The sequence below is a fragment of the Pezoporus wallicus genome, unplaced genomic scaffold (assembly GCF_028554395.1).
Source record: "Pezoporus wallicus isolate ANWC-B61680 ecotype Strahan unplaced genomic scaffold, APGP_CSIRO_Pwel_v1 contig_6807, whole genome shotgun sequence".
Classification (NCBI taxonomy): domain Eukaryota; kingdom Metazoa; phylum Chordata; class Aves; order Psittaciformes; family Psittacidae; genus Pezoporus; species Pezoporus wallicus.
The window spans coordinates 143,920-158,350 of NW_026636431.1; the positions used below are offsets into that span (position 1 = coordinate 143,920).

Consider the following 14,431-nt stretch of genomic DNA (forward strand, 5'->3'; position numbering starts at 1 on the left):
ATGAATGTTTAGATTTTCTTTCTCTGCAATTCTGTAATTTAAACAAATTTACTGAAGTGTATTTAACCTGAAGTAATCTAGAATGTTCACTGCTTTGGGCTATGCTTTGTAGGAACTTTCTTCTGCAAAATCGTGCCCATGAAAGAAATTTTGTCTTTGTGAAGATGGGAAGGAGAATCAGCCCTTGTGTGCTGTGCATTTCTGTGGTTTTCCTTTGGTTTTTAAAGCAACTTCAATTCAGAGTGTTATTAGTGCTTTCAGTGGGTGGATTTTGACAGCAAACTGTAAACTTGCAAACTGTACTGCAAACTTGTATGCTTACACATGTGCACACCACCAGTTTTCCTTCCAAAGAGTTCATTTGGACACTAACCTGAAAATATCAAAGGTTTGTCGGTTGAGCTGCATTTAGCAACCTGTTAAACAACTGTTGGAGGGCAGAAAGTGCAGGACGTTGGACATTTGCTCTGAGGATATTGATACAGCTTTTTAGTCAGGGATTCATTGTCATCACTATTCTGGCTAGAAAGACTGTAAGTAACATCTTGGAATATTTAAAGAAAATGTTAAAGGGGGGGCAAGGGGACTTCACAGTTTTCTCAGTTTTGTTGTTTTTTTTTTTTAACAGACATCAATATACAGTTATAGACAGAGGGGTAGATTTATAGAAATGTAGTAAGTGGATCTAAAAGTAGGACAAATTATCAGTCTTATAATTAAGCCTAATGGACCTTCTTGTGTAACTTTGGTAAGATGGCTTGCTAATATTCACACCTGTTTTTCTGCTCAGTCAGTAAATTATGCATAAAGGACAAAACAGGATATTTGTCACTTGTGTCTGACTAATGCTCACCTATTGTCTTTTATAGTTTTAAAATGGGAGATGAAGCAGTGAGGCTGGTATCTGCCAATAAAATATTCAGCAATGACTGTTTCCTTAATTTAAATTGCATATGGTCTTTCTGAAAATGAAAGATTGCCAACAGACATTGGTGAATTCTTTACATTGTATCAGTATGCAGAACAGGAAAATTCTCTGGAAGAGTTAAAAGAGCAAAGTAAAAAAGAAAAAAGCTGATTTCGTCATCTATATTTATTATAACACAAAGTGTAATAAAGTTTCAAGGAAAGGAAGAAAAAACCACCTGAATGCTTTTTTTTTTTTTTTTTTAGAGTGAGTGGTGAAGGCAAGTCATTTCACTTAAAATTGTGGCTATTTCTGCTCTAAGTTGTCTAAAAAAAATCCTGATAAGGAGTAGTGTTTATTTGATGCCCCAGGGCAGCCTTAGCTGCAGGGATCATGAGATTGTTAGTTTGAGATCCTCAGGACAGTGAGAAGAGCACACAGCAAACTTGCTGCCCTGGACTTAAAGAGAGCAGACTTTGGCCTCTTCAGGAACCTTCTCAGTAAGGTTCCATGGGATATAGCCCTGGAGGGCAGGGCTGATGGCCGATATTCAAGGATTACCAGCTCCAAGCTCAGGAGTTTTTCATCCCAACAAGAAGGAAATGGGGTAAGGCCAGGAGACCTTCATGGGTGGATAAGGAGCAGCTGAGGAATCTCAGAAGGAAAAATGAAGCTTATAGAAAGTGGAAGTGATGACAGGTGGCCTGGGAAGAATAACAGGGATGTTGTCCAGGAAGCTAGGGATCAGGTCAGGAAAGCTAAGGCCCAGTTAGAATTGAGTCTGGCCAGGGACATCAAAGATATCAGCAATTATCAGGAAAGGCTTCTATAGGTATGTTTCTCACAAAAAACAGATTAGAAATAGCATGGGCCCTCTCTGGAAGGAAATGGGAGAACTGGCTACCCTGGATTTGGAGAAGGCTGAGGTTCTCAATGAATTCTTTGCCTCAGTCTTCAGAGGTAAGTGCTCTAGCCAAGCCCCTCAAGACTTGGAAGGCAGATGCAGGGACTATGAGACTAAGACCTAAGGTTCACTGTAGGAGATGTTCAGGTGCAAGAACCTAAGAACCTGAATGCACAAGTCCAGGGGATCTGATGAAATCCATCTGCAGGTCCTGAGGGAGCTGGTGAATGAAACTGCTAAGCCACTGTCCATCATATTTGAAAAATCGTGGCAGTCAGATGAAGTTCTTGACAACTGGAAAAAGGGAAATATAACCCCCATTTTCAAGAAGGGGAAAATGGAAGACCCGGGGAACTACAGACCAGTCAGCCTTACCTCTGTGAGACTACACTTCTGGTGTCCTCAGCATAAGAAGGACATGGAACTGTTGGAACAACTCCAGAGGAGGGCCACGAGGATGATCAGGGGGATGATAAGGGCCGCGAGGATGATAAGCACCTCCTATATGAAGACAGGCTGAGAAAATTGGGGCTGTTCAGCCTGGAGAATAGAAGGCTGCATGGAGACTTCATAGCATCCTTCCAGTACCTGAAGGGGGCCTACAAGGATACCAGAGGTTCTCTTTATCAGGGACTGTAGCAATAGGACAAGGGGAAATGGGTTTAAACTTAAACAAGGGAAGTTCGGGTTAGATATAAGGAAGAAGTTCTTTACTGTGAGGGTGGTGAGGCACTGGAACAGACTGTCCAAAGAAGTGGTAAATGCTCCATCCCTGGCAGTGTTCAGGGCCAGGCTGGGCAGAGCCTTGGGTGACATGGCCCAGTGGGAGGCATCCCTGCCTTTGGCAGGGGTGTTGTAACTAGATGCTCTTAAGGTCCTTTCCAACCCTAACCCTAAGCACTCTATAATTCTATGATTCTCAAGGTGGGAATTACATTTTAGACTGATGGGTCTGAATTTTAATTTGAAGAGGATACAGAATATAGCTTTTGGCTAAATGAAGATAATTGGATAGAATAAAGGTGTGCTGTTCTTATACAAATGTATTTCCTCTACATGTAGAAACCAACAAATGACTCATGAACTACTGTAAAATTATCTCATGGGACTCTCTTCTTCAGCAATTAAAAATCCAACAAAGTCAGAAAAAAAAAATAAATCTAAAAACCCAAGCAATTTCAGTATTCCCTCTCTGTGAAGCCTAATTCCCATTCGAAGGCAAAAATATTTTCTTATTCTGGTCTCAGAATTGGATCTCTGGGATTTTGATTGATTTTGTTTTAGTAGTTTTATCTTATTTCATAATGTTTGTATTAAATCAGATACCTCTGAGCACTTAATCATTTTTGGCTTCTAGATTTTTGTATTTGTTATTATATTTGCTGTCAAAATTTAATATAAATAAGAATCACAGTAAATGTAAGTCATTGATCAGATGCAGCAAACTACAGCAATGACAGGGAACCAAAAGCCTGACCCAGAAGATTTTGTCTATAATAGAGACACCTACTGACTTCACTGGGGTTTGGGTCAGGCCTCAAATGGAAACAGAACCCATCTATGCTTGCCAGACAGGTCAGTGCATGACCTGGAATATGACAGTCATAAATCCACTGTAATAACTTTGTGTCATTACTGAAAAATTGTGACTAGTAAGACAAATATTAGGATGCTGTGCTCTGTTCACATGGTGTAAGCAGAGAATCTACTGACCAGATGAGATTGATCTGGTGTAGAGAACCAAACTGTCCTTCAAGCACCCTTATACCCCACCTCCTGATCATAAATTACAGGGGAATTAGCTGGCATTGCCTGTGTGGACCCCAGGAGATAAACATTAGAGGATCCCAAACCTTCCTCATAGGCTGTGTACAGGAGACGACATGAGTGATAGGAGTATCAGCACTGCCTGGTCTCTCTCTTAGGGTCTAGGGGAAGTGAGCATCACTGAACAAATATTCCTAACTCAAGTGAGCTATATGCTTAGAGAGGTTAAAGGATGACTCCTCTTACTTCAGGATGACTCCTCGTATTTCAGGAGCTATGTCACTGGGGAGCAAAAAAAGACATTAGCTCAGGTGGGAAGGGTTTTCTGCCTATATAGAAAAGACTGCACAGACTACTGTGTGGTCCTTTTATCTGGAAGAAGACAGCGAGACTTGAATTCCAGCCCCTTCTCCAAGGATTGATGCCATAATTTTCGTTAAATTTTCATTATTAAAAATAGAGGACTATATCTTGATTGTGTGAGTGTGTAGTGGACAAGCTTTAATCAGAATGCCCATACTAGTATTGTAAATCAAAGAAATAAGGCCTTGGAAACAAAAAGTAGTTTTACTTTCCAAGTTCCTATTTCAAGATTTCTTGAAAAGAAACCCTGATTTACTTATTAAGCTCATGGGTTCTTAAAATTGGTAATTTGAAGAAGTGAAACTGAAGTTATCTTACAGTGTCTTTACATTATAACCATGTGCCTGTATCAGTGATGGCTGTAGTGTCCATGACCCTAGCATGTGTTGATTCCAGCCAGCTCAGGCACTTTAGCATCACACCCAACTGCTTGTCTGGGTGCAGCCCTCTGCCTCTTAGAAACCTTGAAAAGCACTCTGAGAAACAAGATATTAAAATATCTTTTTTCAAGTATTTTTTGCAATTTTATTTTCCTTTTTACCAGCTAAGGGATGATTAGGATGAATGAGTGGGAATGATAAATTTGGTGACAATAAGAAGGTGTGAAAAACCTGTGTGGAGACAGCACAAAAATAGAATATCTCCAGTAACTCCCAGGAAAGGTGAACATTAGCTAAATGAAAACTGTGGTCTTAAAGAGCTCAACTGGCTTTTTTGTTTGTTTGTTTTTATTTTTTTTTTAACTCTGCTAGTGGGAAAGGAAAAACTGCTACTGTGTAAGATACTGAGTTTGCAGAGGAAAAAGAAAACGTTCTTATCGTAAACTAAATGATAAAAAACTGAACCAGGTAACTAGCACCATGCTGGCTGTTTGGCTAAACAGGTTTGGTTCAATTGGTACTAATGAGGATGTGCTTGCTAAGGCTTTATATTTCAATGCCAACTGTTGTCCTTCCATTATGTATCAGTGAAGCTCTCCTAGATGGTCTTGAGAGGTTGGCATAAAAATTTTGATTAAAAAACTTTAATCTGCATTTATGGACTCATTGTGAAATAATTAAGACAAATGTATCATAAAGGTTTTACAACAAACAAACAAACAAACAAACAAGCAAACGGAATATGCCATCACACTCATTCTAAGAATCCCTCTTCTACAAAAAAAAACAAGCTAGGTTAAGTGACAATGAATGTAATGCTCAGTTGGCTACAACCCACATAATTGTCCGTGTTCTATCCATAGCTTCCTGGATAGCTATCTGTAGTATACTACTGTCTTTAAGAAAAGATAGCTGGTACTTACGGAGGTTATGTACTTAAAAGTTTTCTTTCTCAAGCAGAGGGAAAAAGCTATATTCTCTGGTGTCTCTGAGCTGCATATTATGTGCTAATCTGCCCTATTTTGGCCTATATGATAACGTTTTCCTATTGTACCAAAACTCTTGGGGATGTTTGAAAGGCAGGGATTGTTGTCTAACTATACAGTTTCCTAAACTGGGCCAACCAACGAGCACCTCAATGAACCCCTTCCTTCTGCAACAGGACGCAGGAGGCAGCACTGGCAAAGTTTTGCCCTGAAGTGCAGAGCACATGTCATAAATTTTCTTTGCCAGTATATTTGTAAAGTCAAGTGCACCAGTGCTATCTTGAACATCATGATGTATGTCTCTGAGCATTACAGGTACATAACTCCATTTCATATCAAGATCAATGAGCTTGTAAATTTTGCAGTTAGTTTTGGATATCCTCTTAGAACCTATGGTCTGTCATGTGTGCAGCTTGACTTCTTCCCCAAGACAAGCAGCTAAAGCACCAGGATATTTGGTATAGCTAGAAGGAAATATTAATTAAAGGTTCTGGTCTTGAAATCTACATTTGTAATGATGTCTCTGTCTGTCATGTGTATCCTGCCCTTGTACCTGAGCACAGCTGTACACAAATACATCCTCCTATTTTTTAAGGCAGAAAAGTTGGAAGAGGCTGAACGTTACACAGCCCGGAAACACCTTCAGTGTAGTTTGCACCTGCTATTTTCAGGAGCAGAGACTGAAAAAACAATAATACTGTCTCTGGCTTTGAGATCTCAAAATTGTGAATGACATTTTAGTGCTTGTAACTGCTGTCGGTCTGGTGGGAGAACTCAGAAGCTGCTGATATAGCTTATAAGGGAAAGAGCATTGTATCTACAAAAAAAAAAAAAAAAAAGGTGTTTGGGGGTTACAGCAATATGTTGCTTTGGTAATACTTGAATTGATCAGTTTTACCATTATTCAAATACTTCACTTTTTAAAAGCTTTAAATCAAGTAAATTTTGGTCTTGAACAATGTGGCCTTAGTGGCTGTTTATCAGCCACTTGTGAATATGCATACTGCAGAAGCTAAACTGTGGCATTTTTCATTTTAAGGTGAAATTGAATGACCTGAAAATGGATTCATCTTCTCCTGTGTTACCAGCAACCATTTTAGAACAAACTGCCTTGCGGCTAGGATGCAGTCCTGCAGACAAGAAACTTGCTTTTCACTTAGATGAAGAAGATGAGTTAAAGCATCTTCGTGAATGTTTCTGTATCCCAAAAGTCAAGGATCTGCCTCCAAGTGAGAATTATAATTAGAAAGGAAGTGGGGGGAAAGGGAGGGGTTTCACATCTTTAGCATGTGTTTATCACAAATCTTTGGAAATCATTGTCACTTATGAGATAATTGGGCAATTGCAGTCATATCTGAGCACAGTATGTCCCTGGTGTTGCTAAATCAATCCATCAACTTATTCTAGCACCAAAAGCTTTATGCTCTCATTTCCTTCCTGAATAAAATGCGAGGATATGGTACTTACATGGTGCTTATGCTGTCAGTCAGCTGCTTTGAACAATATAGTGGCTGATTGAAAATTATAGGCAGAAGCATTTCTATTTAATGGTTTGAAATGGCAATGTTGCTTACAGTAGTTCAGAGCAGTTGCTTCCTTCATATAACATAGTTTGGTGTTATCTACCTAGTTATATTTTTTAAGTTAATGAAAAAGATGATACATATATTAACATTTATGCCTTATTGCTGGTAGTAGAAATGATTTTTGTCCTGAGGCCAAATAGAAGACTGGGCCTCAGAACGAATAATTGATCTGAGCAAATAATTCATAATAAACCCTTTTATTTGAAGATCTTTCCCACTTTCCTCATGATTGCCTGCAAGTAGATAACTGCACATTTATTCAATGTAGCCATGCAAAGTGATTCTTGAATTTTTTTTCTGCTTTATTCCTTATCTGTCAGTTGTTTCAAGGAGCCTGTTTCATGCCTGGGTGTGTTATGCGGGCAGGAGGGGTGCATGGGATGGCTGGCATTATGGGAGGGAAGCATTTGCTTTGGTTTAGCATCCCCAGCCCAGCAAAAGTACAGAAAGTTTCCATGTTTTTTTTTTGTACCTGATGCTGCTGTGTCTGGCCAAAACCATGCAGGGAAACCCAGTGGGAGCACCCACCTACGGAGCCAGCATGGCTGTTCTCCTGCTTTCCAAGTCTTGTCTGGGTTTACTTTCAGGTCATGTGTCAAATACATGGGGAGCAAAAGCTATGTGATACCTCTGTGACAGTTTTTAATTATTTCCTTTCAACCTCCTTTATTGTTTTTCAATTTCTATAATATTTAGATCCAAAGACTGATGATGTTTTGTAGGGGGTTTTTTTGTTTGCTTGTTTGTTTGTTTTTCCCTACAGTTACTATAATGGTTAGTGTGGAGAATATGGGTATGTAAGTTTCAGTGAAGGTAAGCAGTCTACAAAGTAGTACCAGTCAAACAGCACGCAGAACCTACCATTCCTGTGTTCCCAAAATGAGGGGGTTTATTCCTCCTCATTTTCCCCTGTCTTTCTTTTCTGTGCTTTGGCTGTCATCAGGAGGAGCTTCCCTGCTGAAAAACGTCAGGAGGGTAAATATATACGTATTTACATTGTGTCTATACCATAGAGACAGATCTCCTATGACATTTATCTGAGCACAGGAGCTAGACAACATGCTTCTGAAGATAAATGTCATTACAGATATTAGCCATCAAATATTCTTTATATATTTACATAAAACATTACAATAAGGTTTTAAAATGTGGCCTTACAAGCAGCAGACAAGAATATCCATAGGAAAGAACTGTAAGATGGTGTACATAAAAATATTTAGAAAGTCATCATAAGAGTTTAATTTCGTTATTAACTTACAAACTGTCACAGCTGTTTATTTATTGTATCAATCAAGTGGAAACCACTAGCAGACTAACTCCCTGGCAAATCTTTGAGGTTTTTCTGTGCAAGCATGAGGGACAAGGCTCAGGTGACAAAATAAGAAAAGATGATAGTAGAAGATTTAGAGAAATGTTTGGATCTCCTCTCTCTTCTCCAAGCTGACAACAAAGTCTTTTTAATATTCTCTCATACATTGAAGGATGGAGGTAAGAATGACTGGATGATGGCAGTTGGGCACCAAATCACCAATCTGATTAAGGCTATGGCTTGTGCTTTGTCAGCTTGTAAATGAATAGAGCATCATTTGTATTTCTTGGGAATAAAAAGATACCCCGGTGTGGAAGTGTTGAGCTATATTTCCCTGAAGAGATAGTTAAAGGAAGTGGTTACCTGTATAAATCTGACTCTTGTTTGGAGGGCTTGAGATGGGGTATAGGAGGTTGTGAAAGAAGTGTTTTTTTATCCTTCAGCAAAGGATAGGACATGCATATGTATAAGCAGATTTAGTTCTTCCTTTCTGGATAGTAAAGACATTGATTTTTTTCCTTTTTTTTTTTTGACTGAATATTTCTGAAAATAAACTTGCTTTTTCTAGAAATTGTAGAAATACCTCTTTACTGTAGACAAATGGGTATAATCAGTATGCACAACAATGTATGCCATTAGATTTGACCAGTTTGCGCAAATCTGAGTAGGTGTGAAAATAATTTATAATGTATTTAATCTTAATGTAAATTATTGTTTTTTTTTTGTTTTTTTTTTTTGTTTTTTTTTTTTAATTCAGGCTACTCTAAGGACACATTTCAATAATTATCTCCTGTTTGTTTTACACTAGTCTTTATTTCATGAGTTGTGCTTATTTCCTATTTGACCTGCAATCTATATTGAAATATTCAATCACAGCTCCTCCAAAAAAAAAAAGGGTCAATACTGTAAGAAGTAAGGGTAAAGTAATTTGGGGAAAGACAAGTGCTAGTCTTTGTACAACAAATATGTTACTGTAAAGAATATCACAGTGACCAGGGAAATGTTGGAGCACAAAAATGTGCTGGTCAGGAGAAGCTGTGAAATGACAAAAATGCTACTAAAAACAAGCCTAGTTTGGAAAGCAGCAGTGGTCCAAAATGAGTCTTTTAACAATGTTAGAAAGAGGAAATTAAACTTTATTTCATGAAAAAGAGTACAGCCCTATATAGAGTTGATAACGTGAAAAAAGAATATCCAATGTAGCAGGCATATAAGCAGAAAAATACACTTTATCAAAGTTGCAATACTGTATCTCTCCAACAGTGACCCTGTGGAGAGGACTGTGGTGCAAGAAAAGATAACTTTTTTATAATTCCTTACTTGTTTTAATGCTTAATTGGAGCAAAAAGAGTATTTGTGAGATTAAGCTCCAAATACTTGAGCCAAGACCCTTCTGTCTGTTCCCAATGAGATAGTTTTATTGTGTTTTTTCATAGGAGAAGAACTGCTAATAGAACCGATCTAGGAACATGAATAATATTTATGCCTCTCTGTTTTCATTCATATTAGAATAGAAATGAAAAACAGACATAGCATCTGTAAAACAGATTAGGTTGAAATTGCTCTCTGACTTATGCTTTTTAAAAGCTTCAAAATCTTTAATTAAGAAATTACCCAAGTTGTCTATACTTCTGGAAAAAGTGTTTCTGGTGAAGTTCAGTAAGTTGGCAATTGTTAATGCAAAAGATAGTAAGAAATCTTTTCCAAGCATCCATTTTATTTTTCTGCAGTCCTAACATAAAATTTTCAGACATAAATGCAACCTTATATTCATTTCTAGCATATATCTTAACATGTACATTAATTTGCTCTTTCTTCTGAGGTATATCAATTGTATTTACAGAAAATATTACTGTTAGCTTTTGGAGTATTGTAAGCATAGGTATAGATGAATGCAAATTAATTGCTACTTCTAGTAGGTCATCATCACTTGTCCCTCCAAGAATCTCTAACATGACAAATAATAGAAAAAGACAATGTTTGTATTGATAGATGATGCCATGGGGTAATTAGATTGTTCAGAATCTCACTAGAGCTAGTATTTATGAATTTCTAAGGCCTTGCTTTTCTCCTAATCATTGAAAGGATTTGTCAACATAGATTTCCTCCTCCTCCTCAGGTAATGATGATGACATGAAGTGCAGCCCACAATATATGCTGACAAGACAAGAACTTCTGATATTGCCTTGAAATATTCTGTGCAATGACTACATTTTTCTAAATAGTGATTTAATCATGCAGGGAGAACTTACGTGAAAGACATAGATTTACCTTTTATGCAAATTATTAAATTGCATAAATTAATGCAATTTATTTAAAAATGTATATTATTAAATGCAAAATTCAAGTAATTTCACAACTCAGTGTAGGAATGCAATGATGATGGAAGAAAAGTGTTCAGGAAAATGCTCCTTATTCATTCACCGTTTGTTACAGACCTGACAAAATCAGTGCCAGAGGCTGCTTCCCAAGCAGCCCCAGGGGACCTGGGGATTTGATGCTGCCTGAACTCAGGTTAGCTCCAGAACAGGTGCAAGTGGACTCAGCTGAAAACTGCAGAAGGATGAGGGGAATAATTTCTTGCAAATTTCCAGTTGTCCTCCTCCTTAGATCCTTTTGCAGGGTCACCTGAGTGGTCTCTATGGAGGAAGGTCAGGATGTGGCACTTCAGTTCACATGTGAGGACCATGAAGTCCCAGGGACACGTGGAGTGGGTAGAACTCTGGGTGGTGGCACACGTGTGCATGTGGACACGTGCTGTCCCTCCTGTGCTCACACCCCTGTGTGTGTTATTTCTGTGATTTCCCTCCACAGCCGATCTGGGCCTGGTGAATGGAGAAGAAAGCTGCATATACTTTGCTGGGAATTCTCTTGGGCTCCAGCCAAGGCAAGTGAAAACTTACTTGGATGAAGAACTGGACAAGTGGGCTCGAATGTGAGTACACCATGGAATATAAGAGGTACTAACCCATGCTTCAAATGAGCACTTCTTTTTATTTTGGGATCTGCCTTGGAAATGTGTGAATAGAAGAATAGTGTGTTAAAACCACTGCAGCCCAGCAGTAAAACATGTTCGGTGTTTCCCTAGCACTATTTATGTCTCCTTGTAAAGGTATGAGCCATAAAACAGACAAAGAGAAACTTCCAGCTGCTATAACCTGTGCTGTGCATAAATGCTATGCTTTGGCTCATCTGGGGGACCTGCACAGATTAACCATCCCCATCCAATTGCTACATGTGCTTATACACAAGATACAAACTCATTTGGTTGCTGTTGCTTGCTAATGAATATGATTCAGTTTCAGACCCCATGATTTTCTAATTAGTATTTTTAACTGCATGTGATTCACTCTGCAGGCCTTGCAATGGGCAGTCCATTGGAATAGCACCTCACGCAGGTGGTGTTACTACCAGTGCTGGCAGGTTTTTGGCTCCTCTTAAACGGGGTCTCTGCCTGACAACTTCATTTTATTTAGAAAGCAAGCCTGTCTTCTCAGTTACATCCTGGAGAGGAACTGAGTGGTTTGCAACAAGCTCTGCCAAACAGACGCGATGTAAGAGAGACAGGAGGACAAAGGAGAGACAACTTTCAGCATTGCAGGAAAGGGGCATAGGCATCATAGGAAATGGGAAGCTTTTAATATACAGGGAGGAAAAAAAAGTGCGTGTTTTTTTGTTTTGTTTTTTTTTTTTAATTATTATTATACTTGGTTTCCATAGAGTTTGTGCTTTGAGGTGCCCAGTACCTGCTTGAGCACCTGGTGCAGGGATGAGTAAAGAAAAAGATAAATAAAAACCATGGAGCTGAAGATGGGAAAGGAAAATGACATCCAGATGAATGAGTGAGCTGGGAGAGAGACAAACACTTTCATAGGGTACATTATATGTGTGAAACAGATGTGGTTTCATGGTGAGAGAGCAGAGGAAATATGGGAAGGCAGAAGAGGGAAAAACTAATTCTGCTGACTAGGCAGCCTTGTTTCAGTAGAAATGGTCTAGATGAGGGCTTCACAATGTAAATATGCAAGCTCTGTAGCTGCTCTTTCACTTGTTAATATATGAACACTGTGGGTTAATAAAAATAGTTTACTGTTTCCTGTTTGTTACTTGTATTCTTATAAGTGAGACAGTTGAGAATGAATATGAACTTTGGGAAGTAATTGTTCTTCCTGGTTATTCATTCAGCATGGTGCTGCAGTTTGTCCAGTCTTTTGAAAAAATGGCAATCCTGCCCATTCCTGTCTGGTTAACCTACTTTAGCAAGAAAACAGGTGAGCTCTTTCAAAAGGTGAAAGTCAGTGCTCTTAGCTGTTAATGATGCAGTTGGAGTGCAAACATATTTCAGCTCCTTCACTCCACCTTTTCACTGGTTCACTTCCATTCTTATGTTTGTCTTTGCAACAGGAAAGGATTTTTTTTTTTTTCTCAGTGATTAAAAAATAACAAAAGAAAAAGGTAGGCATCGTATTTCTCCAGAAGATCAAAAGTGCCTCCAGCAGCTGTATCTAAGGGGGAAGTATGGCTGAACATGACTTCAAGCCATCAGAAGAGAGGAAGCAAATATAGAAACGTTGTTTGATAAAAAATACAGCTTGGCCCCAAACACCTTACCTAGAATAAATCAGGCAGTTTAAAAACAAACAAAACCCCTAACCAAACAGACTCAAAACACAAGACAAACAGAAATTGAAATAAAAAAAACCCTGGAACAAATATTCAGCTAGTTGCAGGTGCATCTAATCAACTGAGAAAGTCAGGGTAAAGTCAAGCCTAATTTGAGCAGAGCAAGATAGGATGCTGGGGACTCCAAAGGAACAGGTGTTTGGAGATGTAGAAATGAGTACTTTTATTCCAGGTACCAAGAACAGCTTAGCAAAATCTAGTCTAAGGTAGTAGCTGTTATCAGCAGAAGCATGTTCAATGGCTCATGTGTTGGCAGTGTGGAATTTACTGCCTGTGGTTTAGATAAATAAGTAGTGAAAGTCTAAGAAATTGCATGCAAATGAGGTGCATCCTTCAAGTCAGCAATGATAGAGATTCTGGCTTTCTTATAAATTGGTTTATTGCATTTTCTGGTTTTTGTGTCTTGGGACTCATCCGAAATAGCTACTAGTCTATTTAAGCAGTTTTTGCTGCTTCTAATTAATGGTGAGAGTGAAAAAGAAGAATATGCAGTAGCTGTGGTCAAGGGCAGGGAAGCTTGTAGATTCAGCTCTGTGTAGTGGTGGCAATTAATTAGGGAAAGGCCTGGAGAGAAAAAGGCCTTCTCATGCATTTCTTTTATTCCCTCTTACAATTCACTACTGCCCCTTCTACCTGGGCCCAGCTTTAAATGGTGGGCTATAGCTTTCTTCTCTTACATCATCGTCCTCACATATATTTTCTGGTTTGGTATTCTTAATCCTTTTCTTTTTTTTTTTTTTTTTCCTTTTTTTTTTAGATCTAAAAGACCAAAGTTCAAGTGACTTGCTTGGGTGGAGAAAGGCCTGTAGGTGCTTTGCCGTGTCCTGTTTTGCCTTTCCCCCACCAGAACTGTTTGATGTATTTTATAGAATCATTATTGCATGCAAACATACTTGCTTCAGTGGGCAATGTATCTTACATTGAATAACTCATTAAAGTGGACTATTAAACAGAAGGGAGTCTGTCATAGCTGGTTGTTATGCCCTTGTGAGGGGCTATTGGGGTGATTGTGGAGTGGAGAACCTGCTGTGTGGAAACCTTGAGGATTAGAGTTGTTTAGCTGAGCAAAAATAAGACTGAAAGGAAAAATGATCTCTGTCAATGTGTTAAGGGGTAAACCTTCTGGGGGGGAGGGAAGGAGCCACTTATGTGAAATAACATGCTGGCACAATAAGTATAAACTAGGAATTAATAAATTGAGGCTAGAACAAAATATTTATATATATGCTTTCAAGCACTGAAGCAATCTGGCAACAAGCTTCTGATGTGAACACGGTAGACAAAACCTTCAAGTCTGTGGAAGGCTTTATAATAACATCTGAGGCAACAAAGACTGTTTTCACAGAGTTGAAAGTCATCTTTGGTTCTATGTGCTGAATTAATCCTGCAAGATATAACAGCCCTGCAAACAGGAGTGCAGCTGGTGGGGCTTGGTTATGTTCTGTTTGACAAGCCCACTTCTGCCATTCTGCAGAAGTCATGTCTGCATTGTACCTTTCATCAGGCTGTATGTCAGAGCTGTAAATGCCTGGTTTAATACCCTGAG

At 38.7% G+C, this 14,431-nt stretch overlaps 1 protein-coding gene across 3 annotated transcripts in view; it reads left to right on the forward strand.

Moving 5' to 3' along the window:
- The first annotated feature begins 381 nt into the window (after window positions 1–381).
- KYNU (kynureninase) overlaps window positions 382–14,431 on the forward strand; it is a 59,690-nt gene continuing 45,640 nt past the window's right edge. Inside the window, exons 1-3 of one of the 3 annotated variants that reach the window (XM_057400270.1) lie at window positions 382–533; window positions 6,347–6,536; window positions 11,017–11,137. In XM_057400270.1, the coding sequence (XP_057256253.1) occupies window positions 6,368–6,536; window positions 11,017–11,137 (290 nt within the window). In that variant the 5' untranslated portion in view covers window positions 382–533; window positions 6,347–6,367. Of the gene's footprint in view, window positions 534–654; window positions 676–6,346; window positions 6,537–11,016; window positions 11,138–14,431 lie in introns of those variants that run through there. The other 2 variants (XM_057400268.1, XM_057400269.1) reach the window with 2 other exon arrangements.